We start from the raw sequence: 24,288 nt of genomic DNA on the forward strand, positions 1-24,288 counted from the left end.
GAGTTCGTGAGAGCCGTCATGAACCGGATCTTCTTGGGCATCCGTGCGAGAGAAAAGAAAACCAAGGCACGCTCTCCTGCCGCATCTCGGAATTTTCGAGATGCAAATGTGCGATCAGCGATCAGAAGAGCTCTCACGTCTCGCTGCTTCGCTCTTCTGGCTGAAATGAAAAAGAACAAAAAATCAACACAGCAAACAGCGGAAAGCGAACAGGGCATCGCTCGCTCTTGCCCAACACTGTTTCTTCTTCTACTCCTACTTCTCATCACCTCAAGAACCACAAGCAGCTCGACAAAGAGTTTTCACTCCGACGCAAGAAGGAGCCCGAGACAGTGATAAAGGGAGATGGTCTGATAGCTGCGAACCGACCAATGCTCCAATCTCCTTGCCTCGACAGTAGCACTTAAAACAGCAGCGGTCATCGCTCCTCGACTTCATTTCGGTTGTCGTCAAAGCTCGTTATTGCCCACTACGACACGAGCCTCATCACCGCTGCACGGCACTCTCGCACTTGTCAACACACAGCAAGGTTGCACACACAATCACATAGAGCCTGCAATCATGGGTCCTTCAAGACACACGCGGTCGGCCGCGAACGCAGCCGCTCGAAGCGAAGATTCCGCTTCCGCACCCGCTTCTTCTTCAGCACTCACCTCCACTGCAGCTTCTTCAAGAACACCTACTAGAGAATCGCCTTACACCAGAACGCCAACGAAGCCATCATCTTCCGCCCTCACCCTTGGTCCTAGCACGCCAACGTCTAGGACCAGTTCACCAATGATGCTGCGTGAGATCTTCTCGATGATCAGCCCCTTCCGGGGCCACAGCAAGGCAAGACGATCTGCTGCCTTCGGCGCTGCGGATGAGATGGAAGCGGAGGAAGATCAAAGCGCCCAAGCAGTACAGCCAACCCGAACGCCTTTGCTCGAGGATGTGCAGGAAGATGTCGACACTGAGGACCGAATGATCGAGCATGCCGAAGAAGGTGTCTCGAACACTACCTCCGTCTCTCGCAAGCTTCTCGATATTCCTAGCTCATCGCGGCCAGTGTCTCGTTCACCAAGCCCTAGACCACGGTTACCTATTCCAATGCCCGAGCCGCTCAAGTCGCTGCCTTTGGCCGACAGTGAACTCGTGACACCTGGCCTTCGTCGACAAGCTGACAACCTGCGGCCTGACCTATTCACATCAACTCCAGGTCCTTCAACGTCGTACGCGCCCCTGCCGCAACAGCAGATGAGCCCGGTCTCTCGCAACTACGACTTGCTAGCTCGCTTCTTCTCTGAGAAGCAACGTGGAGGGCAAGGCGGCCTCACCGAGGTTGAAGTGGAAGGTTGCATCAGGTTGATCGAAGAAAGCATGGCGACAGGCCGCAATCTCGAGTCTGAATTTGCTGGTAATCACTCATCCTCCCACGGTCGACAGTACCCATCTATGCAAGCGTTTGACTATGCTTCCTCCACGCGCGCCAGCAGCATCGTACCGTCATCATCTGCGATGCCGGTCACGCAGAGCATGGGCAATCTCTTCCACCCAGGAACCAACCGCATGCCCGCCTCGTCGAACTCGTTCTCTTTCTTGGCACCTCGCGCCGCTGCCTCGCAATCTACCAGACCATTTGGCGCACCGACCTTGTCAGCGCCGCGTCGTCGACCCATCTATTTGGGACCAGGCATGAGCGGCCTGTCACTCCATCGTAGGAGACCGGTCATATCCAGCGCCTCGCGTGCTGCCACACTTGCTGGTTCGCAAGGACAAGGCTTGGTGCCAAGGTCCAGCACGGATCCTAATCTTGCAAGACACGCACGAAACGATGACGACACTATTATGCAGGACGCATCTGAACGAGCTGCCGGTCTTGAGGATGCAAAGCGCCGTCGTACAGCTGCCGCTGCTGATTCTGGCTCTCCCGCACAGAGTCGCTCGTCGATTGCGGGCCAGACGGTCCAATTCGACCCCACGTACGAGAAGCAAGCTCGCCAGAGCAGCATGCTTGCGAAGGACATTGCAGCCTCTTCATCCTCCACCATTGCTGGCGCCTCTGGATCGCCCTTGAAGCGAACAGCTCCGACTGCTGAGCCAGTCAAGACCAGTCCGCCAAAAGCAACAACACGCACCGCCAACGCCATCCAAGACATACTGAAAAGCAGCCCGCCTGTTCGTCCACCAACTAAGCCTGAGCTAGTCAATCCATACCAGCAAGTGGCACCCTTGCCAGCCAGAAGCAGGAAGCTTGGCGACAATGAGACTTTGTCTTCAACATCAGTGCGCCGATCTGCTCGCTCGTCGATGCTGACCCGCGCCAAGGAGAGGAAGACGGCAAAAGCGGCCGAGAAGAGCAGCCCGCCCAAGGAAACTGTCCTTGAGCTTATCGAGCGTACTGCACCAAAGACTGCAGCCAGCAAGAGAAAGGCTACCAGCGATGCAACGGAGGATCAACGCAATGGCAGAGCCACCACAGCTTCATCATCTACAGCATCGGCTGCCTCTACAGCAGCTAGCGCCACCATGGAAGAGCAACGCAAGCTGCAAAAGACGGAAGAGGTACAGCGACGTTTGGAAGCACCCGACAAGGCGAGGACCGATCAACAAGCTGCAGCCAAGCCCACTGCTGCCGATTCGTCAAGCTCGCAGAAAGCAGCGGGACCCATTGCAAAGGCGGCCTCTGCTGCCAATTTGGTGCCTCCACAGTATACGGCTACAAAGCCAAAGAAACCTTCGCCTCTATCGGCTACATTCCAGGTACCTGATTCGCCCAGCTCGGACTCGGAGTCGGCACCAGCACAGCCTCGCGGACCTGAGATTGCTAAGCCGAGCTTCAACTTCGGAAGCTCCTTGGCATCGACCTCCAGCGCTGCAAAGCCGCCATCTGCACCATTCTCATTCAGCGCACCGAAGCCCAGCGCTCCTCCTGCTCTAGCTGCGGCATCAGCGCCTGCTCCAAGCAGCGGTTCATTCAGCTTCTCCGAGCCAGCAGTAGCAGCGCCTCCTGCCGCCGCTCCTTCTGCACCTTCGACGGGTTCCACTTTCTCGCCCATCACACCAGCTTGCTCGCAGCCGCAAACATATTCCAAGCCTGCAGCTATAACTCCTGCTAGGACGTTCAACTTCTCAGCACCTGCCGCCGCCCCTGCTTTCGCAGCTTCGAGTTGTTCTGCTGAGACATCGTCGCCTCGCAGTGAAGTGTTGGCAGAAGACGCATCCAAATTGCCCAAGTTCGAATGGCAAGTGCCTGCACCAAGCACCAGCGCAGCTGCCGATAAAGCATTGCGGGATGAGATCAAGTCAGTAGCTCAGTCGGCATTGCCCAAGTTTGACTTCATCTATGAGGTCAAGACGGCGACTGCTTCTGGTGACAAGAAGAGACAGGGAGTAACCGCTGCTGCTCCAGTCGAGCCAGCTGCACCTGCACCTAGCGCTGGGTTCAGCTTCTCGGCTCCCTCTGCCGCTCCTGCACCTGCTCAAACTACTGCCAGCTCTGCTGCTTCTTCTGGCGAAGACAGGACGAGCGGTTCCGATGATCCCAGCAAGAACCAATCCTCCGGCCTTCTTGGAGAAGGAGAAGGCGAAGAATCGGAATCGACCCTGCATGAAGTCCGAGCAAAGATCTGGTCTCTCGACCCACTGACTAAGGCGTGGAAGGACCTAGGAGTGTGCGTTGCAAAGCTCAAGCACAATTCAGAGACCGGTAAACACAGACTGCTGGCTAGAAACGAGGCTAACGGTAAAGTAGCAGTCAACTTTATGACCTACAAAGGGTTGAAGACGAAGCTGGAGAGTACGGTAAACACTTTCCTTGGGTTTGAGGGTAAGGAGCCCATGACGTACAGAGTCAAAGTCAAGACTGAAGACATGTCGAAGGAGTTCAAGGAGAAGTTGGAGGGTGCTAGTGCCTAGACATCCGGTGGCGGTTGATGCGCAATAAGAAGATGTAAAGACTTTTGTGTGAGTGTATGTAGGTCCGTCTGTGCTCTCATCCAACTCCCTCCCCCTCCCTTGTTGTTCGACTTGGGTCGCTGCTTTGCCCCTATTATTTGATTGATCAGCCTTCTTCAGTGGCTGGTTGATTGAAGACGGAGGCTATATCAAAGACTTTTCCCCTTTGGGAAAGGATCAAGAAACTAGGATTTAGGTCAACATCTCTTTTTCGCTTCCGTGGGAGTTGACCCATTGAATGTTTCAGACATGCCTCATTCACCCTTTCCCCTCACCCTTTCGCCTCTTTTATTCTCTTGTTTTTTGCCATCTCCTTGGTGGATTGTCTCTTGTTCGTTTATCTTTCAACGTCAATGCACAGATGGACGACTATTCTGATGGATTTTTGTGGTGAGTACCTTGGCTAGGTTCTGTTGGTGTTCACGGTTGCGTTGCGGTGAGGTGATGCGTTTGGTGTGGCGTGAGGATGGACGTGTTGATGGCGAACAAGACTGCTGTCTTTCGGTAACCTGTTCCCTTGTAAGCGGTGTAGGGCCAGGAGGGTTAGGGTGTCGACACACGTCACGCTCTCTCATCTCGGGCCTTTCATGCTGTGCAGAAGGGGATGCCTGGGAGACAAACATAACAGACTTGTTCGACAAGGCTACTCAGAGTCCTATATCGATCGTGTTCCCCCCCCTCTTTGCCTCGGCGAACTTCTTTCTTGCTCTCGTTGTTTCTCTATTCTGAGCGAGGTTGGTGTGAGAAGTGTTCCCTGAGGAGCACCCACATCGTCCTGGCTGTATGATGAAGGGTGAGAGGGGAAGAAATAGTGGTCTTGGGTGAGAGAAGGGGTCAGGACGGGTGGGCTTGAGGTTCACACCTTAAGGCCAAACCAGTCTCCCGTAGATTCAGAGGAGGATGGTGTTCTTTGCCACCAACATTCTTCGGCGGCGGTTAGGCGCACGTTGTTCTAGGCGCACGTTGTTCTAGCTGCTGCATGCGTGCAAATGATAAGACGTCTTTGACGCGATCTTGGCCATTGTCAGGTACCCTGAAAGAGCAGGTCTCGACGATTAGAATGGATGAGACTCATCGGTCAACGCAAAGCATAGATCGGCGGCAATCATCCATAAAAACAAAAGAATCGGATCAGAAAGCCTCAAGACCTGGCCGGTAGGAGAAGGAAATTGACGCACTCTGTCCTGTCATCCTCAGTCAATTGCTGTCGGCCGAAAGCACGCGAACCTATGCGCTTCTTGGCGGGACATTCCCACTAGGACATTCCCACGGGGACATTCACCCGCGGGACACACTTGGATCGCATCGTATCGGGCCAACACCTTATCCCGGACGAGTAAGACACGAGGCCAAGCCACATGGTAACGGTATATGCCTGTCCTGTCACTGTTACTCTAAATTAGAAGTTCCGGGAAGGAGGCGGGAATAAGGTTGCATTGCATGCACTTCTCGATCTGTGCGCATCGAAATGTTAGAGCTTTTAGACTTGCTGATTGTGTCTGTCAGTTGCTAATCCACCTTGTTGACACTGTCGATCGTAATGGAATGCCGAACCGATGTGATTAGGGTGCTTTTTTGCCACAGTTTGCCGGTTTTCCGAAGATCGGGTTGGTTGATCTCTCGGGCTCCGAAGAGATGATGACTGTCAGTGAGGGCGACAAGTCGAGTGTGGTGAGAGACGTTGGCAAAACGTGAGTCTCCCGAGTACAAGAACCGACGAACGCAAGAATAGGCGATCGGGCTTGGTTTAGCCGAGACTTCGATCTTGACGTGCAGGTTTTTTGGAAACCGCAGAACCGCAGTTAAGACAGTCATCGCCGTGTCGTAGACAAGAATTTTTTTTCCCGTCTGCCTCGGCAGGAGTCTTGCTCATCTCTGGGTGTTTTTTTTTCATCTTTTTCCTTTTTTTTTTTTTTTTTTTTTTTTTTCACTGCTGTCAGGGATCGGAAACTTACGGAGCTGTGCTGCTGAGTGAGTGAGTTCAAAACCGAGACATGTCCGGGTTCGTCGGTTGACTTGGGTCTGCAGATCGAAAGGAATCCTTAATCCCACGCTCCACCCCGGTTGTGACCCTGTCCAACACCCTTGGAGCAGTCCTAAATTTGAGCTGCATCCCTCAAAGCGCGATGGCGGTGGCCGGAAACACCCAGATCTGTTTCAAGTGCAATCCCACATGCGGAGTGAAGAATGCCATTGCTCGACTCCGGCGCCGACAGGCAGCACCCGCTTCCCGTTGATGAGAGATGAAATGAAAAAGTGGTTCATTGACAAGGCAACAAGCCAGAGCCGAACACGCCTCTGTGTGGTACAATGCAACCTAAGAGGGGAAAAAAAAGAGAGCTTTCCTCTTGACTCTCTCGCTCCTAGGCCCACTTGCAACAACTGTATTCCTCTCGAAATCCGCAAAAGCAACGTTTTTCATTGCACCTTCGAATCCGAGATCCGCTGCAAGCCATCTTCCCAATCCCTCATTTGGCTTGTTTGGCTTGTTTGGCTTGTTTGGCTTACTAGGCTTACTAGGCTTACTAGGCTTACTAGGCTTACTTGGCCTACGTCATGAACAATGCGGTCAAGTGTGTCTTCCTCCAGCAAAGGCGAACAAGAGCAGAGGGATCGTCTTATTTCTACGCTACGGTTTCATTGTTTCATCTTGAGCAGTTGCAGCGCGCGCGCAATACCAATCTCATCCCTTTTTACCTTTGGCAAGGCGAGCAAGGGCCCTCTTACTTTATAACTCGTGAGCGCTGACACCTTACCGTTGGCGAGAATGCAAAGAGGCACAAGCCTCCATTCAAAAAGGCTGCAGCAGCCCTGTCAAAAGCGAAAACAAAGCTCATCAGCACATTCGCAGTCTATACTGAGTTCAAGTGAGAGATCGTGACCATCGCCCATCACATGATTATGTGTTACTTGAGTGCTTGTTTTCAAATCCCTTCAGAAGACAACAAAGACTGCTTGTAAGCGATATATCTATATCAATCCTCGCTTCCTTCTTCCCGCTTGTTTGTAACTCTATCGCCGGGCTCTCTTGGAAGCTTAATTTCTCCCCACTCCTCTGCTCTGTGCTCTTGGTGCACATCCTCTGTATTCATTCCACAGTTGTAGCAAAACCCTATCCAGAAATTTCCTCCCCCCAGCACCCTTGCTTGCTCTTGGCCTCGCTTGTCATCCTTCGCCATCTCTCCTCCTCTTGGCTTTGCTTCTCTTCCCTTGCCTTTCTCCAAGCTATCCTGGTCCCTGACTTTTGTCCTGTCTCTTCTGGTACCTAACCGACCCCCCCAACTTGCCGCTACAGTAGACCTTTTCTTCGCTTTTTTGACTTTCATTTCCCGCCCTCTTCGCGCCGCTTGTTGCCGCTCTATCACTCTATCGCTGCTCTACGATTGTTCCTTGCTGCTAGCTTCGATCCTCATTCTCTCTTGCGCTTCCTCGCTTCCAACCACACCCTCCACGAACAGCAGCAGCAGCAGCAGCAGCAGCAGCAACACGCATCACCACCGGCAGCATCTCCATTGTGATGAACGCCACCGCACTCTATCTCACATCAGAGACCCGACGTTGCTAAGCTTTCCCCGGTTTAGCCAATCTCTCTCTCTCTCTTTAGCTAGCTCCCTGTTTGGTAACCCTCACCATTCTCAGCTTCCATCCTCCTTCCCATCATCACCATCCATACCTTCTAACCATCTACTTCCACCTTCATACTGCGACCTCGCTTCGCTCATCTTTCTTCGTCCTCCTCATCGTTACGACATCCCCAGCCATCCCGCTACCCACCTGCCACTGATCACTCGACATCATCTCGACTTACTAGCGACATTCCAAAGCAGAGAATTCCACTGGTCACTTCTATCGATATCGCTCATTTGTGATCACCTTCACCACCTTCGGTCTCACCTTGCTTCTTGTCTTGTCATCGCACGCCTCGATAGGCAAGTCAGCTTTTCGACTTCAACGTCACGTCTCGCTGATCTAGCCCCCCCCCCCCCCCCCCCCCCTTTTCAAAGGCTTCATTCAGCCGCATTCTTCTCGCTCCGACACTACGGCTACCCTAAGGCAACACACGCACGCCTAGCCTTTTTTTTTTCTCTCTCTACACACCTGCATTCACACCGAACCATCTGCCGCCTGCTAAAAAGCCATGCCTGGTCCTTACTCGAACAACCAGGATCACCACGATCGGTACTCTCACCACGGTGAAGCCAGCCACATGCATGATTACTACAGCAGACATGCGCCTACAAGGCCCGACTTTGCTCGATCGCAAACAGTGCCTCGAGGTCCCATCCCTGGTCCACTTCACCGCCCCATGTATCCCGATCCCCGCGCATCCGACCGAGGCTATCCAGCACATCATGCTCCTCATCCCACCTACACACGACACACTCACTCCTATTACGATGAGCGTGGCCCTCTGCCTCCCCCGCCTCTTCACCACCATCGACACGCCCAGCACGAAGACCCTTACTATGGCTTTGACGGACGATCACCGACGTCTTCCAGCCCTGCTCAGCCGCATGCGCCCTACCACTCATACCGCTACCACCCACACGCACAGCAGCAGCAGCATCCTGGCCATGGAACCCCTCGACACCACCCCGCAAACGCTCATCAGGCTTCCTTGTCGTCTGCTGCATCTTCCTCCTCGCTTCACAGCATGCGAGGATCGATGGCCAACCCAATGGCCATGCCCACCGCTTCGCAGCAGCAGCAGCAGCCCACCTACCGTGGTTACATCAAGACCACCAAGGATGCCATCCTCCTTCTAGCTGCTTGCGATTTGGTCCAAGATGCAGGTGCACCTGGCTTGCCTCCTCCCCGTCGCGTCACTCGCCGATTGCTCGACTCGGAACGTGCCGACTTGATCTGCTCTGGCAGCATTTTTGTATGGGATGAGAAGGAGGCCGGCATGCGTCGTTGGACTGACGGCAAGTGCTGGTCTGCCAGTCGCGTCAGTGGCTGCTTCTTGACCTACCGCGAACTTGAAGCTCGTAAGAAGCCCTCTTCTTCCATCACAGGTGGTCCCACCTCCAACCTCTACAAAGCAGAAGGTCTTATCAAGCAGTCTTTCAGCATGACTACCACCTCTGGCCGCAAGCTCCACGTCATCTCCTACTGCACCAAGCGCGATGTCCGTGAAGGTCTCCTGCGTCGTGTCAGCCAAGATCCCCGCTTTGTTGGCGAGAACGGCGGCGAGTGGGGTCTTGAGGTGGATGAGGCCGAGTATCCTGACCCAATCAGCAGAGCTGGTGACCTTGCACCCGGTCTCAACCCAGAAGTTGATCTCGAGGGTTCGCAGTCGCCCCCTGGTCCTTCGCATCTTGAGCTGGCTCAACACCGAAGCTCTCGAGGTGAGGTCATTGCTCACTCGAGGGAGAACAGCTACCATGATCGCAAGATGGATGTTGCTGGTCGCTCCTACGTTGATGCTCGTGGTCCTCCTGTTGACCGTAGTCGAGTTTCTTCGGATTCTAGGGATGCCCATCATCACACAGCTGGCTCGCGACAGATGCCTCCCTACGGCCATGCCAAGGCTAAGCCAACTGAGAGGCTGCCTTACCCTGCCGAGGTCACTCCTCTGCACGAAGCACGTGGTCTGCTTCCCATCCGCCCCATCCCCGTTGACTCCAAGTTCGCCGATCTTCCCTTGCGCCGCTCGAGCGATAAGTCGGTACCTGAGCTTGCACCTCACCACGCACCCCACGATGCCGGTCATCTCTACGGCCGCAAGCGATCCTACCAGGATCTCCGTGGACCTTCTTCCTTCAACCATGATGCAGCCAGCAAGCCCACTCGTCCTCGTCTCCAGCGCTTGAGGAGTTCCAGCCTGAGCTACCCTCACAGTGCCTCGTCTGGCTCTGGCTCTTCTGCCGCACAAGACATGCTTGCACCTATACGACCCCTCGGTAGAGGCGGATCGGACGACGAAGGCGTCTCCAAGCTTCGTTCCACTCATGGTGCCGGCGCTGGTGTGAGGGAACAATACGATTCAGCAGTCGGCGCATTGCTCAGCTTGCGGAGTGGCAGCGGGTCAAGTGATGATTCTAGCTCGCTCAAGACTACTTCTGTTGTCACCTCCGCTCCTAGTACTGGTGGTGGTGAAGCAGAGGATGTTTCCAGCAAGCCAGGCTTCAGTAGGATTGATAGGGCCGCCTTGGATCGCTTCAGTGTTAGGATCTAGTATGGACTCTCTCTTTCTTGTCGTCTTTCTATGTAATTTTAGTTCTTGTATACCATAATCACATCAGCTTTCTAATGAACCTTGTAGTCTCTCGTTCTCTAGTCGCGATTTCAAGGTTCAGGTTTTTCATAGTCACTCCAGCGTTAATGATCGTGACAAGTTGCTGTTTTCATCTCAAAAGGAAAAGGTGCCAAAAGAAAGGAGCGGGGAGCAAGTAAGGGGCTGCTTACCATATTACAGCGCCCAGGATGAAGTCTGTGGGATCTTGCTATTGTCCGAGGTCGAAAAGCTCACTTGTTTCCCCCTGCCTCACCTCAGCAAGCGTGTTCATCATCATGGCGGTCACACTGAGCTCAAATCGACTCGACTCGGTTCTGCTCGATAGCGACAGGTATGATTTGAGTTAACTGGTGTTGGTCTCTTTGCTCCCACCGCAAGTCCCCACCGCAAGTCCCCACCTCACGTCCCACCGCAAGTCCCCACCTCACGTCCCACCGCACGTCCCACCGTCTTTGTTATTGTATGGTGTTTCTTGACAACGGCCCACGTTCACTTTGAAGCAGTCCATTGTGAGCGTGGAAGGACTGCAGCCCTAGCACCTCCACCAGTACCATCATATGGCTGTCAATGTATCACAAACGCTTGTGCTAAGATAGGCGTAGTTATACCATACATCTGGTATAGTCATATCACATACCAACTTAAGTATCCAAGAACTCCAAACATGTTGTGCTACCTCTGAACAGAGTGTTCACATTGATCAGCCGAAATGCATTGGAAAACAATCACGTGATGTGATTCACCGAGATTGGTTGGAACAAGCTCACTCAACACATCTCACTGACATTTGCTGGAACAAGCTCATCCAGCAGATTTCGCGTTTCAGGTGCGCGACTGCTGACACAGGCCTTGTGGTTGGATCGTCTGTTCCCAAGGCTTCTACCACTTGATCGCCAAGACCTTCTGGCTCAAGCCAACCAATGTTGGTAGGCAACCCATCATGATCAAGGGCGGTTGTGTTTTCAAACAGCCAGATGGTGCGAGGCTCTGCAAATTAGCCTACTGTAGAGGTTGTTCAAGTTGGCGTGCCAGAAAGGGTAAACATCGGGTTCTCGATTGGTAGCCCTTTTGGTATGAGCATAGTTGGAAAGAGTGACTCATGACATTGTTGCAGAGTAAGACATACAGACAGGCAGAGGCGAGTGAGGATAAGGAGGCGTTGGGGGGTATGCGCTCCTTGCAAATGCCATGTATATACACCGCTAGCCAGAACTCAGCCAAGTTTCTGTTGATTCTGGCCCATGCGCTGCCTTCTTGTGACCTTCTTGTGCTCAATACATAATGATGCTAGCCATGTGTGACACTCGTCTCATAACACTTTTTTGCCCTCTGAAGTCACTTTCCGTGCCGGTTGGCCGAAAGTGTGAAGGCTGGTACACACCAAAAGAGGCAAACTTTATTGCAGCCAGCCGTTGCACTCAAACTCGGCATGAATTGTTTCCACGCCCTCAGCGCTGTGCAGCAACGAGCAGTAGCATGACGAGACAATGCTGCACTCTGCACTGCAAGCTGCAGTGTTTCCGCCCACCCCTCTCTTTTCTCTGCTGCAACAACGGTACGAAAAAAAAAAAAACAAAAAAAAAAAACAAAAAAAAAGAAAGAAAGAAAAAATAATAATAAATCATGGGTGAGAAGCAAATCCGCCTTCCCCTCCCCCTATAGAAGAAGTGACGGGCGAGAGACATGATGTGGCCCGGCCGCTGGTCTCCGTTGCATCAGCAGCAGCAAATCGAATGGTCCAAATCATGGGAATGGTTTGCTCGCTCGTTTCAGGAAATCGCGGTGTGCGTGAGAGAGTGAGCAAAAAAAAGTCAGAAAAAGCGAGACTCCGGTTCAGGTTCTTTCTTTTCCTTTTCTTCGACCTCCGCCCACTTCTTGCAGACGAAGAGGAGTCTGAGTTCAGAAACGATGCTGTTCCGTCATCGACTCCCTGCCTTTTTCGACATCGAAGAGCGGACCTTCAATCGCACCAAAATCGCTCTTTTTTCACAGGTTCCAGGCCACAAAAAAAAGAAGAAAAAAAAAAAAAGAAAAAAAAACCATCATGGGAAGGGTACAGACGCTTGTCCACATGGTACATGGCACATGGCACAAGGCTCCAGTTAAACAGTGCTTGACCCTGCAGCTCTTCTTTCTTTTCTGCGACAACACGTCGTCGGCCGATAGAGTTGATGTATATGTAGTGTGTGTCCGCCCATCAGAGGCAACGTAACTTACTGTAGAAGCCGTTCCTGCTGGCATAAGTTAACCTACAGCTAAACTGGCTTCCTTTTTTGGCAACTTTCCTGCTCCCTCATATGCACCCACGATCTGCAACTTGTGCTTTGGGAGCATTCAAGGCATCGAATGCCGTGGCTTCTTCCCACTTCACATCTGCAACAATCAAAGCCGAACTTGAGTAAAGGCTTTCTACTCGTTTGGTTGACTGCTATCGCTCAAACAGGCGCGCTTTCCTGGCAACACAAAACCTGAAACCAAGCCACACTTGTCTGGCCACCTGTCATCCCCCCTTTGGCGGCTGCTGCTCCTCCTCCTCCTCGGCCTCCTCTCGCTTAGGGTGCTCTATTCCTCCTCTCTCTCTCTCTCTCTCTTGACACTTACGCAACGAGGCTTCGAGGTCCTTCATAATGCTTTCTCTCTCTGCTTTCAACAGAACCAATTGACCGGTCCGGTGTTGCTTCACTCCCTCCATATCTATTTCACATTGTCCCACCCACCACAACCAACTGACGAGCATGCACTCGACTTCATAGACGGCTCTCGATTCACCAGACTCCCTCTCGACCTTCCCCTGCAGCAGCACTTCATTTTCTTGCACCACATTTCCTTGGCGGACCGACAAGATGTCGACAACACAGCGCACTGGCGGCCGCCAGCGGTACATGGCCGCGTACGCGCACCAATCGCATCCACACAACAAAGCAGAAGCAATCTATCGACAAGCCTCGTTCGATCGCAGCCTCGATTCTGTCCGCTACGCTTCCAACGCTAGCCAACCCAGTCTCTCTCACAGCATCGCAACTTACACCGAATCGACACCTTGCTCGGTCTGTCGACCTGATTTTGGAGACTACCACCAGGACATGTCCCATAGCGACTGCGGTGCTAGTTTTGTTTCTGAAGTCCCACCGAGCTTTGACGACACTTCGGATATCGAAGGAGTCGGTATGGTCAACAACAACTCGAAGCCGACCTTGATCAAGTTCGTTGAGCCAGTGGTTCAGCGTGATCGCGATCAGGGGCAGGGACAGCAGCATAGGTTGACGGGGATGAAGAAGAAGATCCAACGCAAGAAAGCAGCTCTAGATGGCGAACCGGATGTGCATCAGCTACCTGTACTTGGCTTTGCCGACGGTCGAACTAGGTACGCAGCTTCGGGAGAGGATAAGGATATGCTCAACTTCCCTGGTGTGCCTCCTAGGGAGCAGCTTACAATGCCACACAAACAGGAACAGTGGAACGTCGACACCATCAATATTGCGCTCGAGGATTTGGTGCTGGACAAGGGCAAGGCTCGATCCACTCTGACTGCTGCCGACGATGCTGAATCGAGGATCCGTTCCATGATGGCTGCCAACATGAAGGGTGGAGCAGCAGCTGCCTCGGTGCTGGAAGAGGCACATCAGGACGAGAGACAGTCGATGCTACGACAACGTGCTCTTTCCCTGAGCTCGCAAAAATCTGCCGGATCATCAGCACACCGCGCTCCTGATGCTTGCTTGCCACCACTCCCTCCGCTTCCCTCCCCTTCCACCTCTGCTAGTCAGGACAGCATCGTTTCTCCCTCAGCCAACGGCAAGGTCGCCGGCCTGCAGCCCAGCAACGACCATCCTCTCGCCGCCGCCACATCTTGCTCGACTCGCAACAGCGCCGTTCCGAGCAACTCGAGCGACACTCCGGACGAAGATGAAAAGGTCTTCGCCTTCTACCTACCCAGCCTCAGCCTCTCCAATTATAGTCATGCTGAAGACCAGCTCGGGGCTGCCATGGGCCCGCGCCTCTCCACTTGCACTTCCACCAAACGTCTCGACTCAATGACATCCTCCAACCACAGCAGCCTCAGAGACCTCGATCCACGCGTAGTCATCCAACGTGCTCGCATGCAACCTCTCTCATGCGGTCTCGATGCCGAACTCGACGACTCTGCCACTTTGGCATCCGACTCCACCTCCAGCCTCGGCGGCCACCACTCTGCCATTAACCCCGAGGACCTCCCTCCCTTGCTCTCCAACCATTACCTACAAGGCAAAGTCAACCCGGCTGAATTCGAACGTCTCAACCGTCTCCCCGAACGTCAACAGGCTCTCGCCGCTGCAGCAGCTGCCAACGCTGCTTCTCATCGATTAACCCACAAACACCTCTCCAAGCACAAAAAAGGTGCCGGCGCAGCTGCAGTCAACACTTGCGAACCGATCAGCATCCTTCGCGCTGAAGCTGCGTTTCTTAAGCAAGATGTGAAGAAGGAAAAGAAAAACAGACTCTGGCTGGGCGGCAACTCAAGCACCAACAGCAGCGTTAGCAGTAGATCTCACGGAGCAGCAAGCAGCAGTAGCGGGTTGGGCGGTAGGGGCGCGTTACACGCTTCCGTGTCGGATGTATCGAGCGTGTCGGAAGGCCATCAGAGATTGAGGAGCTTTAAGAGCTCGATTCGCTTGAAGAACTTGAAATGAGACCAGGACCTTAAGAGAAGGCGTTTGCACTGTTTATAGTACAGTAGAAAGCAGGCTGGGCTCAACAATCACATACATCCAATACCCCTCATCATCGTTCATAGTAGAAAGATCATTTCACAGCATGCTTATCCAATCACAGTTGTTCTCCTCTGCCAGTGGTGAGAGAGCTTGTGTTCGTAGCCTGTGCTTTGTATATGATGCTGGCATCTATCGTGGGCCCTGAGTGACTTCGACGCCGTCAAGCAACTACATCCAGCCTTCTATGCTCGTGTACAACATCTCCGCCCACTTCTCCAGGACCTTGGTCTTTGTTCATTTCCATACGACATTCAAGAAGCGATGTCAAGTGTTGTGTAGGGGCTGTTTGCTTATGAGGCGTGCTTTTCCAACGATAGACCTCCCGCAGTTCGAGGCAAACATACGGGTCTTGACGAAGCCGAGTAAAAACAGTGAAAGCACGTGATCCTTTGCTCCGGGAATGCTGTTTTCTCCGAGCATGTGGCTCTAGCTCCGACTCCACACAAACAACAACTTTGCTCACCTGGATATACACATGCCACCTGGGCTGACCACTGGACTTTAGACTCTTGGCCTTTAGACACCATGACAACCATCAGGACTCAGAGCACCATGCAGTAGATAGCCAACACCTATCCCTGTAATCTCCATGTTGAGCACCATCCTCATCACTCCTGTGTAAAGTACACAAATACACAGGACATCAAGACACATATATACACCCTAGCATTGTCATGTACTTAGAATGATCATCATTGCAATTGATACTTGTGATCAACAATATTTGATGTGCGAACTTTAACAGATTAAGAGTCTGAACGCTCTTGCAACAACACCATGCCCTCGTGTAAGCGGTCACGCACCAGAGACTAGTTTTGGGTGTTATTTGTTCGGTATAGATGAGGTTGATTGAGTAAGGTCTACTCAATATGTTTCAACTTAAACATAACCAGATGTCTCTGACTGGTAAGTCTTGGCTGACTGCCTTGAACACTCTGTTCAGAGGTTGCACAGCATGAATGCTGTTCATTGGGGAGTGAGTGATACACCCTCTCCTACAGTACAAGTGTTCATAGTACTGTTGATAATGCTCTTGGATGTTGTCTGGACTGCAATATGCTAATCACCTACAGAGGATGGGAGTTACTGGACCACAGGTGTGAGCCACTGCCTACAATAACTAACTGGACTGCAAGTGTTGAAGAACACTGCCTACAGTTGAGAACTGGACTGCAAGTGTCTGAAAGACACTGCCTACAGTTGATGCCTAATGGTGATACAACACACACGTTTGAGGGTCATTGCAAGAGCACTGCTATTGCAATGGTACAAAACTAAGAGTCAAGTAAGTAAGTAAGTAAGTAGCATGTATAGTGGATAAGGATCCACTCATATGCTATGGTGAAACAGGAGTATTTATGTGTTCAATTGGTGTTGCCTGCAACACCTATCTCATTCCCCCTTGAGGGGCCCTTGTCCCTTGTTTGACACTGTCTCCCCTGCTAGCATCAATCCCATGGGTGCTGCACCCCTACCATCTGTGCAGCATACTGGTTTTGCAACACTGCCCCTTTTGCCTTCATGCTCCCCTTCTGCCTGATGGTGTGTGTCGACCCCTTTGACACAACTCCTCCTTGTTGTTTAACCAATCTGTTCACTGCTCCCTTCTCTCCTCACCGGTGACCACCTTCCCATCCTTATCTTGTGAATCCCCTTAGCCACCCATTGGACCTCATGACCAACCACTTGGTCATGTGGTTGCCCCCTGTGCTTGGGCCTGTGTGGCTATATGCACACACCCCTCAAGCAGTAACCATTTGCATGATGCTGAGCTCAGTCCTCCACTCCTGCATATGGTTATCTCCATGTGCTTCTCCTTCTAACACCTGTATCTTCCTTCCTGAATCCCACAGTACTTGCTCATATCAGCTGACTTGCTGGGGCATGCCGATCTGATCAACTCTCATGAAATTAACCTGGTGTCAGGGGTCTCGCGCCTGAAACCCAGGTCGGTCTGTCGAGATACTCGGTGACTATCAAACTGTGCAACAGCTATTGTCTCGGTATCGGTGACTATCAAGTTGCACAGTGACAGCAGGTGACATTCGTTGTATATACTATCGTAGGTTTTGGCTGACCTCTGTGGACACTCTGTTCAGGGGTAGCTTGGCATGATCAATATCAATGCTATGATGACACCAAGGTCTGGTGTGAGTGTTGATGATGATGAGGTTGATGACATTGGTGATAAGGTTGGTGGGTGTTGATGATAATGAGGTTGATGGTGTTGGTGATAAGGTTGGTGGTGTCAACACGAGTGTCCAGTGTGTTGACTTGATGCTTGAAGTGATCCCTGGACCGCAGTGGACTACTGCCTTCAGTTCTATCTATATCCGGACCGCTAACCTGCTATGGGTGCCTTTGGATGTCAGGTAGTGGTGATACAACACACACACTATGATGAGGAGCAACCTTGGTAGATTGCTGCTATGCTGACTGAAACTAATATATACTTATGCTGAAGTGATAACTAGTTATGGTGAGTAGAGTGGATGGGGATCCACTCAACCTTTGATGATGAGAAAGCATGGTTATATACCTCTTCACAGCATCGCCAGTGATGCTGCTCCTGCTCTCTTTCCAGAGAGTACCTTCTTCATCGAGTACTGCTCAGGGGCCTCTCCTGCTTGGCACCCCTGTGTCTCTTGAGTGGTGTCGACTCCTTCGACACTGCTCCTCCTCCTCATGACCTGGTGTCGACTCCTTTGACACTGCTCCTCTTCCTTTGACCAGTGACAGTTCCTTTGACTCTTGTCTCTCAAGCCCCTGAGTGGTAACCATCTGAGCTTGGTCCTCTTCATGGCTGTGCCTGCTCCTTGAGCTTGGTCCTCCTCATGGCTGTGCCTGGCCCTCCTCGCATATGGCTCGGTCCTCCTTTGCATGTGAGTCTGTAGGAGTCCATGGTCTCCATGGAGACTGCACTACGACCATGCTCTCTACTGGTGTCGACTAGATCTTCGATACCTGTGCTCCTTCCATATGAACCAGCGACCCTCCTGCTTCCTGAGCATTTAGGCCCATGACACCTGGTAACTGGCACTTGGTCGATCTTGTAAATCAAATGTGCTTCTGGCCCGATTGGCTTTGTCAATTCCTGATGACTTGGTGCTGACTGATTCTGCACACCCTTCATATGTTGCTCCATTGATCCTGTGACAGTTACCATGAGTGCCGTTAGTCAATTTGGCGCACCCTTCTTGCGCTGACCTGCTGGCCCTGTGACACCTCGCACCCCAATGACCCACACACTGCAAACGACCCAGTTCCTGAGGAATCATCCGATGACCAGGCTGAAACAATCTCCACATCACATGGACACCAGATAACTACTGGACATGACACCCCCTCCTCCAACAAATCGGACAGTGATGAAAACGAACCAAATGAACCTCCACTTGACCTTAATGACATCAACAAGCTAAATGTCACCACCCTTCGAAACAAGCTCATAGAGCTCACCCTTTGCAAACAAGCTGAAACATCTGCATCATACAAAAAGCCCTCTCACTGCTCTACCTTCCACCATGAACTCTCTTGTATCAATGATGCCATGAAGGAGATGCCCAAGTTAACCACAAAGAACTGGTATGCTTGGAACCCATGACTCCAAAGCATCCTTTCTAACTGGTCACCTGCCCTAAAGCACCTTGACAGCATTACCAAGCCAGGAGACAAAAAGTTCAATTGGAAACTGGACAGAAACCTTTGTATGATCCTCCAAAGCCATGCCAAACTCACAGGGACTGATAACATCAACTACCTATTCATCCAAACTGCCAAGGCCAAACCCTGGAGGCTACACAAACTATACAGTCACCTCAAGAAAGACCTCACCAAGATGGAACACATTGCTGAGTTGACCCTCCTGAATGAAGCCAGCAGGATCCAGATGTTCAACACAGATGTCCAGAAACTTGTTGCAGATATCAACAAACACTGGGCAAAAGCTGAGTCAATGGGATACAACCTAACTCGGGTCCTCAAGATCAAGACACTGATTGACCAGACAAAGTTCATTGCAACCTATCAAAACTGCATTACCAACCTCCAAGACAATGGCTGAGCTGTGGACTATGAAGCAATCTGTGCAGCACTCTTCAAATGCCAGGATGACATGATCACAAAATCCAGCCACAGGGTGGACAGCAATAAGACCCCCCAAGCATTTGCTGTTAGCAGCCAAATCATGAATCAGGACACTTACAGCATGGGTAAGCCAGGCCCTGACAGATGCAGGAGATGTTACTATTGTCAAGGCAAAAACCATATCAGCAGGTTCTGTATCAAGAACCTGAACAACGAGCTACACACAACTGACAACACTACTGCCACACCAGCCCCAACCAACAACCAGACGTCTGCCTAGGACATCTGGTGCACTGTTGCCACTGCTTACTGTGCATCCATAGATCAGCAATCCACTGCATGGATAGTTGACTCAGGTGCAACTGACCATGTCATGAATGATAAAACAATCCTTACCTCTTCCACCCAATGCACCAGGTTTGTGAAGACTGCTGGCAGAACACTAATCAGAATCATGGCTAAAGGACAGGTTATCATTAACGTCAATGGATGTAAAGTGCACCTTAACAATGTACTCTATGTCCCCAATGCAAGTGTTAATCTGATGTCAGTACAAGCATTAGCAAATGACAGTGTATGTGTGATATTCAACTCAGACAATGTATGTCTGAAATGGCCTAATGGACCCAAGGTAATTGGACATACCAATCCATGCACGAGACACTGGGAAATCTACTCTGATGATCCAGAGGGACTCATCACAACAGCAGACATCAAAACAGAGGCATTACCAGAATGATTTGACCCCAATGATCAACATAAACCATGGCAATTCAGCAATGACTTCTTCCATGAATGATGTGGCCATCCTGGGCATGATAAGACACAGATGATTGAAAAGGCATACAACATCAAAACTGAACCATGCAAATGCCAAGACTGCCTAGCCACCAAATCAACAAAAGCTCAAATGGGTCAAGGTAGCAGTGAACATGCTCAACTCCCACTTGAGCTAGTCCACATTGACTTGGCCACCCACTTCTCTATGAAAATGGAATTCACATGCTTACTGGTAGCTGTAGATGATGCATCAAGCTTCACTTACATAAAGCCACTACACACCAAATCAAATACATTACAGGTACTCAAAGAATGGACTATATATGCTGAAACACAGACCAGCCACAAGCTCAGGACACTCTGATTGGACAATGGAACCAAATGGACCTCTGCAGCCACCACTGCATGGCAAAACAAGGCTGGTTTCCACTGGCAGAAAATGTCTGTGTACAATAGTGAGCAGAATGGCAAGGCTGAAAGGACCATCAGAACCATCAAAAACATGATGATGGCCATGATGTGAACTCACAGCCTGCCCCAAACCTTCTGGCCATTTGCAGCTGAGGCAGCAGCATTCACAAAAAATGTAATGCCAAACATGGAGAACTGGATACCATACCAGATCTTCTATGACAAGGATCCCCAAATGACATTCAAACTACTCTGAACCTTTGGTTGTCTTGCCTGGGTACACATACCTAAGGCCAAGAGAAAGAAACTGGATGACACTGCCATACCTGCAATCCTTGTTGGATATGATGAAGAACATAAGGGGTGGAAATTCATCTCTCCACACCATAACCCACCTATCTTCTGGTCAAATGCAGCAAGATTCTGTCAGGGGTCTCGCGCCTGAAACCCAGGTCGGTCTGTCGAGATACTCAGTGACTATCAAGTTGTGCGACAGCTATTGTCTCGGTATCGGTGACTATCAAGTTGTGCAGTGACAGCAGGTGGCGTTCGTTGTATATACTATTGTAGGTTTCGGCTGACCACTGTGGACACTCCGTTCAGGGGTAGCTCGGCACGATCAATATCAATGTTATGATGACACCAAGGTCTGGTGTGAGTGTTGATGATGATGAGGTTGATGGTGTTGGTGACGAGATTGGTGATGTCGATGATAATGAGGTTGATAGTGTTGGTGATAAGGTTAAGGTTGGTAGCATCAACACGAGTGTCCAGTGTGTTGACTTGATGCTTGAAGTGATCCCCGGACCGCAGTGGACTACTGCCTTCGGTTCTAACTTGATCCGGACCGCTAACCTGCTATGGGCGCCTTCGGACGTCAGGTAGTGGTGATACAACACACACACTATGATGAGGAGCAACCTTGATAGATTGCTGCTATGCTGACTGTAACTAATGAGTACTTGTGTTTCTAAAGTATTGACTAGTTGTATGGTGAGTAGAGTGGATGAGGATCCACTCGACCTATTGATGATGAGAAAACATGGTTATATACCTCTTCTCAGCATCGCCAGCGATGCTGCTCCTGCTCTCTCTCCAGAGAGTACCTTCTTCATCGAGTACTGCTCAGGGGCCTCTCCTGCTTGGCACCCCTGTGCCTCTTGAGCTGTGTCGACTCCTTCGACACTGCTCCTCCTCCTCATGACCTGATGTCAACCCTTCGACACTGCTCCTCCTCCTCATGACCTGGTGTCGACTCCTTCGACACTGCTCCTCCTCCTCATGACCTGGTGTCGACTCCTTCGACACTGCTCCTCCTCCTCATGACCTGGTGTCGACTCCTTCGACACTGCTCCTCCTCCTTTGATCAGTGACAGTTCCTTTGGCTCTTGTCTCTCGAGCCCCTGAGTGGTAACCATCTGCATGCTCCTTGAGCTTGGTCCTCTTCGTGGCTGTGCCTGCTCCTTGAGCTTGGTCCTCCTCGTGGCTGTGCTTGGCCCTTCTTTGCATGTGAGTCCATAGGAGTCCATGGTCTCCATGGAGACTGCACTACAACCATGCTCTCTACTGATCTCGACTAGATCTTCGATACCTGTGCTCCTTCCATATGAACCCGTGACCCTCCTGCTTCTTGAGCATCCAGGCCCATGACAGATTCCTGGAAAGCAAATCTTGGGGTGATCACACAGATATACTCCCTATCCAAGACACTGAAGGGATACAGTATGACAATTCAGCAGATATTGAACATATGGGCTACACTGACAAGGACATCCACAACAAACAATTACAACAACTGATAAATGACATCCATCTGCTACCTGAAGATCAAGACCTAGAACTCAAGGGGGACAAAACATGGCAGAGCCCCAGCGGTTCCAGTAACGATGAACACCAGTGCGCCCTCCAAGCAACATACTTCCCAGCAATGGACAACACCAACAACAGGTTTGGAGAAGCACAAAAATGCTACCTGTGGTTACACCCCACCACAATCACCAAAGCACTTCAAATCTACAAGAATCATCTGACTGCACCCAGGGAGCTACAGCACTTCCAAGAAAAGCTCTGTTGACAAGGAAAGATTGAGGCACCCAGCCCCTTTCCAAACACTGACCTGAGCATGACCACACCCACAACACACAACTTCAAGCCAATGGTCAAAGAAGCACTTAATGGACTGGATCAGGTTCATTGGCATGAAGCTATATGTGCAGAAATGGAGGGACTCAAGAGCATGAACATCTGGGGAATTGTTGACAAGCCTACAAATGCACACCTTGTAGACTCCAAACTTGTCCTCAATATCAAAACAGATGCTAATGGCATTCCTTATAAATTCAAAGCTAGGTTCTGTGCACATGGATTCTCACAAAGAGAAGGCTTGGATTACATGGAAATCTTCACACTGGTAGTGCCCCATGCTGCAATCCAGACAGTTCTTGTGATTGCCACCAAACTGGACTGGGAACTCAACTCAATAGATGTCAAGCAAGCATACCTAAATGCCAAATTAGAGCATGAGATTTATCTCAAGCCTCTGGAAGGTGCAAATGTACAGGTGGGCAAGGTATACAAATTGATCAAGAGCCTCTACAGCCTCAAACAGTCTGGATGAGAGCAGCACAAAGAACTCAACTTGCACCTATGACATCTAGGGTTCTACCCGGTAAGGAGAGTACCATGTGTATATCTCTGTGGAGCAGGAAATAACCAGGTGATCATCATCATGTATGTAGATGATATGCTCATCACAGTGCCACACAGGCTCCAGGTTGACACAGTCAAACAAGCTATTATGGACAAGTGGCAAATCGAGGACAATGGCCCAGCAAAGGAATTCCTCAAAATCAAGATCACATGTGATTGCACAAACTGGACAATAGCATTAGATCAAAGAGCATACATTAGAGACATCATTAGCAAATGGGTAAAACCAGAGGAAAAGACTTGGACACCCATGATTGTGACTCCTGCTAAAGCCCCTGAGAACCTTACAATCAACAAACATATCAAGCAACAATATCCAACCCTAGTAGGAAAGCTCCTTTGGGTTTCAAACACCATCCACCCAGACATCTGCTATGCTGTCAACATCCTCACATGGCACATGTCAAAACCAACAACCAAAGCCATGCAAGTGGCACTATGCATCATCAAGTATTTAAATCAGACACAGGACAAAGTGTTACTACTTGGCAGTCAGGCAAGCAACAGAACTGCCATAGAAGCATACACCAATGCAAACTGGGCTTCAGACCCCCACACCCAGCAGAAAAGCACCTCTGGTTCTGTAGTGAAGGTATTTGGTAGTGTCATAACCTGGAACTTGCAAACCCAGAAATGTGTCGCCAGTTCCGCTGTCGAGGCTGAGTACATCGCTGGCTCTGCTGCAGCCAGAGCGGCGTGTCATAGGAGCCGGATGCACAGGAGGCAGGAAGAAGTTGAAGTCATATGAAGGAGTGCAGAAATTGCAGGATCAGGCTAAACAAGAGCTTAAGGAAGAGTTCACTGAGATCAGCAGTAGAAACAATCCTATGGCATATCTCATCAGGATCTGTGGGAACAATGTCATTACTACAGAGTTCAGTGGAAATTGCAATATCATGCTGGGTACTGCAGATCTCATGAGGATCGATCAGAGAGGCACCCCATTGCTGATACAGTGAAGAAGAGGTCACTGAACAAGGGGGGGACACCATCAGATGAGGCAGGGGCACTACAGGGATGAAGCTGGCAAAAGGAGGTGGGTGCTGAATATAAAGAAAGGATGAAAGGGTGTGAGTTGCCACCCAGTTGAGGTGGGACTGGCCCCTGACAAAGATGAAGCAGCCAGAGGCCACCCATCCAGAGGAGGCAAGGAGGCAGTGCCAATGAGTGGCAACACAAGGTGGATGGGGAGCATAGGAGGGATGAGGAGGATGAGCAGTGTCACAGGTGACATTGCAAGAAAGGTATATAACCATGTTCTCTGTCCTAGCAAGAGAATGGATTGCCATCCACTCTACACCATACACTACTGTCAGGGGTCTCGCGCCTGAAACCCAGGTCGGTCTGTCGAGATACTCGGTGACTATCAAACTGTGC

General features: G+C 51.0%; 4 protein-coding genes across 4 annotated transcripts; all 4 read left to right on the top strand.

The window, feature by feature from the left end:
- Positions 1 to 561: 561 nt before the first annotated feature.
- On the top strand, positions 562 to 3,897 carry UHO2_03353 (uncharacterized protein; the record flags this gene model as incomplete). Its single annotated transcript, XM_041558268.1, has 1 exon — positions 562 to 3,897. The coding sequence occupies one exon, from the start codon at positions 562 to 564 to the stop codon at positions 3,895 to 3,897; it is 3,336 nt and encodes a 1,111-aa protein (XP_041414202.1).
- Positions 3,898 to 8,074: 4,177 nt separating this feature from the next.
- On the top strand, positions 8,075 to 10,114 carry UHO2_03354 (uncharacterized protein; the record flags this gene model as incomplete). The annotated part of the gene is made up of 1 exon (XM_041558269.1): positions 8,075 to 10,114. One exon carries the CDS (start codon positions 8,075 to 8,077, stop codon positions 10,112 to 10,114), a length of 2,040 nt encoding a protein of 679 aa, XP_041414203.1.
- Positions 10,115 to 13,017: 2,903 nt separating this feature from the next.
- On the top strand, positions 13,018 to 14,844 carry UHO2_03355 (uncharacterized protein; the record flags this gene model as incomplete). Its single annotated transcript, XM_041558270.1, has 1 exon — positions 13,018 to 14,844. One exon carries the CDS (start codon positions 13,018 to 13,020, stop codon positions 14,842 to 14,844), a length of 1,827 nt encoding a protein of 608 aa, XP_041414204.1.
- A 7,576-nt stretch (positions 14,845 to 22,420) lies between these two features.
- Positions 22,421 to 22,819, top strand: UHO2_03356 (uncharacterized protein; the record flags this gene model as incomplete). Its single annotated transcript, XM_041558271.1, has 1 exon — positions 22,421 to 22,819. The coding sequence occupies one exon, from the start codon at positions 22,421 to 22,423 to the stop codon at positions 22,817 to 22,819; it is 399 nt and encodes a 132-aa protein (XP_041414205.1).
- Positions 22,820 to 24,288: the final 1,469 nt, after the last annotated feature.

Source organism: Ustilago hordei, assembly GCF_900519145.1.
Source record: "Ustilago hordei strain Uho2 genome assembly, contig: UHO2_contig_05, whole genome shotgun sequence".
Taxonomy (NCBI): Eukaryota; Fungi; Basidiomycota; class Ustilaginomycetes; order Ustilaginales; family Ustilaginaceae; genus Ustilago; species Ustilago hordei.